The 3,708-nt window shown below is 38.1% G+C and overlaps 1 protein-coding gene across 1 annotated transcript in view; it reads right to left on the reverse strand.

Moving 5' to 3' along the window:
- LOC109842790 overlaps positions 1 to 3,463 on the reverse strand; it is a 17,400-nt gene extending 13,937 nt beyond the window's left edge. The window contains exons 1-2 of the mRNA XM_020411672.1: positions 3,051 to 3,463; positions 2,069 to 2,207 (exon numbers count right to left, since the gene is read on the reverse strand). Of these exons, the coding sequence (XP_020267261.1) occupies positions 2,069 to 2,115 (47 nt within the window). The 5' untranslated portion in view covers positions 2,116 to 2,207; positions 3,051 to 3,463. The remainder of the gene's footprint in view (positions 1 to 2,068; positions 2,208 to 3,050) is intronic.

Here is a 3,708-nt window from a genome sequence, read left to right on the forward strand (position 1 = left end):
TTTCTCTGATCGGTTGACCGGGCATAGGTCACCAGTCGACCGATGAGAGCCATTTGTATACGGTTTGTGCATGACATCAGTCAACCGATGGTACATGATCGGTCGACTGTTCTGGATTGTTTTGTGCATTTTATTTCTGTTTTTCACGTGTTTTGTTCGCACACACGAATTGCGAGTCACACATCGAGATAAGTGCTTGACCATTGGAGCACACGTATTTGGAATTTGAGCACGCACGCGCGTTTGGAGGTACGTAAATTCTATTTTTTGACTTGTCATGATAGAGAACGATGCATTTTATATTTCATCATATTGTGGATGCTTGAGTGGGTTAGTTGGTACCCTACAATGAGACCATGGGAGACTACACTCAGAGTGGGGTTAGTCGATATGCTACAATGAGACCGTGACAGACTACACTCTATGATGCATCATTCCGAATTGGGCTGATATGCCTACATTCTGCAGGACAATTGAGTGAGGTGGTGACGTCATAAGATATTGTGAGCACCTTACAAAAACATCGTTGTTTCTGATAGAGTATTACACATATTGCTTTCATGCTCCCGTGATATATACCCCGAGAGTAGGGTATAAGACTGAGGTTGCTATACATGGCATATTTATGTGAGTTTCTATTTGATCGGGATGTTATTCTTGTGATTGTGCCACTATCCGAGGGTAGTGTGAGGATTTGACATGACTTGTATTGGTTGAGGTTTGGATTTGTATTTTCTTTTATTTGTTATTTTTCTCATAGGATTTGAAGTTGGTATTTAGCAATTCACAATTTGAGATACAAGGTATATACATGAAGGTTTTCTTGTTTGGATTATTTTGCTCGACATACCCATTTACGTGTTGTGGATGTTTAAATATTAATTTCCGCTTAGTTCAGCGTAGATAATTTTATATCTATATGTACTAACATGTATTTTATATATACTCCTAACCCCCTCCCCCTGAGGACGGTGGAGATGATCTCGCTAGCGTTTTAACGCTCGTTGTTTCCCCTCTTTTTTGACAGTGAGCCAGACGTCCGGAGAGTCGCAGGTTGACGGACTTTCAGCTTAGCAGCTATCATATATTATTGGTAGTTATTTAGAACTCCATAGTGTTTTATTATTTATTTTCAGACATTTAGAGATATATTTCATTTTGTAAAGGCGGAGTGACTTAATATTATTTCATTTGACTCTATGTATTGAGATACTTCACATTGGTTTCCGTTTGTCAGTTGTATTTTATTTTATTCGGTTGGAACATGATTATATTGTTATTGGATTCTCTCATTCCTTTGTCATGTTCACTGCATTACTATCTTATTCTATCTGCTTTGTACATGCACTTGTTTATTATTGATTCCGCTAGAGAGATATTACTGTGATAGTGAAACGTGTTATTGCACTATGTGAGTGCATGGCAGGTTTAACATCCTTGGGTTCACTTTGGACTACAGCCTTGTGTGAAACCAGGGGCGTCATTCTATCTGCTTTGTACATGCACTTGTTTATTATTGATTCCACTAGAGAGATATTACTGTGATAGTGAAACGTGTTATTGCACTATGTGAGTGCATGGCAGGTTTAACATCCTTGGGTTCACTTTGGACTACAGCCTTGTGTGAAACCAGGGGCGTCACAATCTTACTGCTTAGCTTTCTATGAAAGAAGAGTATGGGAAACATGGACAGCATACACCATTTTATTCTTTTCCAGACATTTTCCATAATAGGACTCAGATTTAAAACTTCTATATGAACTGTTAGTAAGATTTGATGCATTAAGTAGTAAACCGTTTCAGAAAATTGCAATGACAACAAGAACTGGACAGCTGACCAAGGCTAATAATATGGTTATACTATAAACATTTCATAGTGATAACTCGTAACCAGTAATATAGAAATACTAAAATTAAAAACATAGATATGATCAGTTTAGAACTAACAACAGAAAATGACCAGATATGGATACCAGACCCTTCAGGAAAATGGAGAGTTAAAAAACAAAGGTGATAAATATCTAGAAGAGCACGTCAGATCATTTAGGATAGAGATTAAGGCACGAACCTAGGAGGGCGTATTACAAAGTTGATAAATTGATCTATCATCTTCATTCCCCAGAGCAACTCCGCCTTGTGTGATAGAATGGCGGAGACTCGGAGAACATTAAGATCTCAGATATCCAACATTTCCAAATCTGGTGGACCTGAAATTAATTTACAAGCAGAAAAAGCAGTGTTTAGCAACGACAGATTCAAACCCCAAAACAGCACTATAACAGGGATGTTTCGCAACTTGGAGGAGAAGGGGTGAGAAAAGAAAGGAAGAATTTATGAAAGTTTTCGGAAACACTGCTCTAATTTCTAAAATTACATACTTAAAATTCTACATGCATAGCTATCAAAACCTTGAATTCCAAAGTTTGTCCTCCTTCAAAACTTGAAGTAACTCCGTTACAGAACTTGAAGTTACATAACTTGCAAATGGCTATGATACCCAAGAAAGCTTCATCCTAAAATTATCACCAAATTCCCCACCTCAAAAGAGGTAAAAAAAACCACCCAACATGCAATGAATTTCCAAAGTTTGTCCTCCTATAAAACCCGAACTAATTTATAAGAGAAAACTCTTCCTCCTAAAATACCACCAAACTCCCAAATTTCCCTCCAAAAATTTAATGATGGAACCACATTGAATTTTCAAACTAAACTCAATTCCTGAATCCTGAGAACAGCACGAATGCATGGTTTCGTCCCAATCGCAACACAGAGGTTTAGATTCTACATTTCTCACTAAAAAAAGCCTCACATTTGCATGTAAATCATGAACAGTGATCACAGGAACAAACTTTCCTCCAATTTAATGGATTCCCTCTCAAATAACCTCCTTCAAAAAAAAAAGCTGATATAAATGCCATCAGCTCAACATTCCGTCCAAAATCCTCGACTCTAAACCAAAACCCTAGAATAAACTAAACCTGAATCCAACAACACAAACATTCGTTATTTTTCCCATTTTCCAAAAAAACTATCGGAAAAAATTCACTTACTGCGATTTTATCACAAATCTCTCGAATCGAGCGCCCAAAAGATCGAAATCACCGCCAAATTACGTAGCTTTCACATAAAACCCTCGAGAATCCAAATCATTGACCTCAAATCTCGAGCGAGATAGCTCAACCCTGGACCAATTTCGCAGATCCGAAGATCGAAATGCTCACCGGAGATCAAGGAATCGAACGGCGGAGGGCAGAAACCCTAGAAATCAAAGAGCGGAGGGGATCCAGGGGGAGAAACGACAATTCATGTGAGGGCGAAAGCAAAGAGCGGAGGGGGGAGAGAAAAGCGAGGAAATTGGTTCTTTCTCAAAATAATTTTGCTTGCTTTTTTAGAAAGGGGTTTTTTTTAATTGTTTTTTTAGGAAAGGGGTTTTTCTAAAAAAATTGGGTTTGTTTATTGTCTGCTAACGGTGAGAAACGTAAAAGGTCGCCGTACTTTATAGTGGAAATTAGGTGACCTTGTTTGGATATTTGTCGGACCTTATTGCTGACGTGGATTATTCTTTTAATGGTTTTTTGCATGTTTGCCCCTTTCTTAGTCTATAATTGTAAAACTGTCCCTAAGTTTCAGTACTCGCATAGCTATGTCAAGTTATCAATGCTTGGAAAGAAAATACCCCGCGACACCAATTGGTAGCCTGTTCGTTTG

Source organism: Asparagus officinalis, chromosome 5 (assembly GCF_001876935.1).
Source record: "Asparagus officinalis chromosome 5, Aspof.V1, whole genome shotgun sequence".
Lineage (NCBI taxonomy): Eukaryota > Viridiplantae > Streptophyta > Magnoliopsida > Asparagales > Asparagaceae > Asparagus > Asparagus officinalis.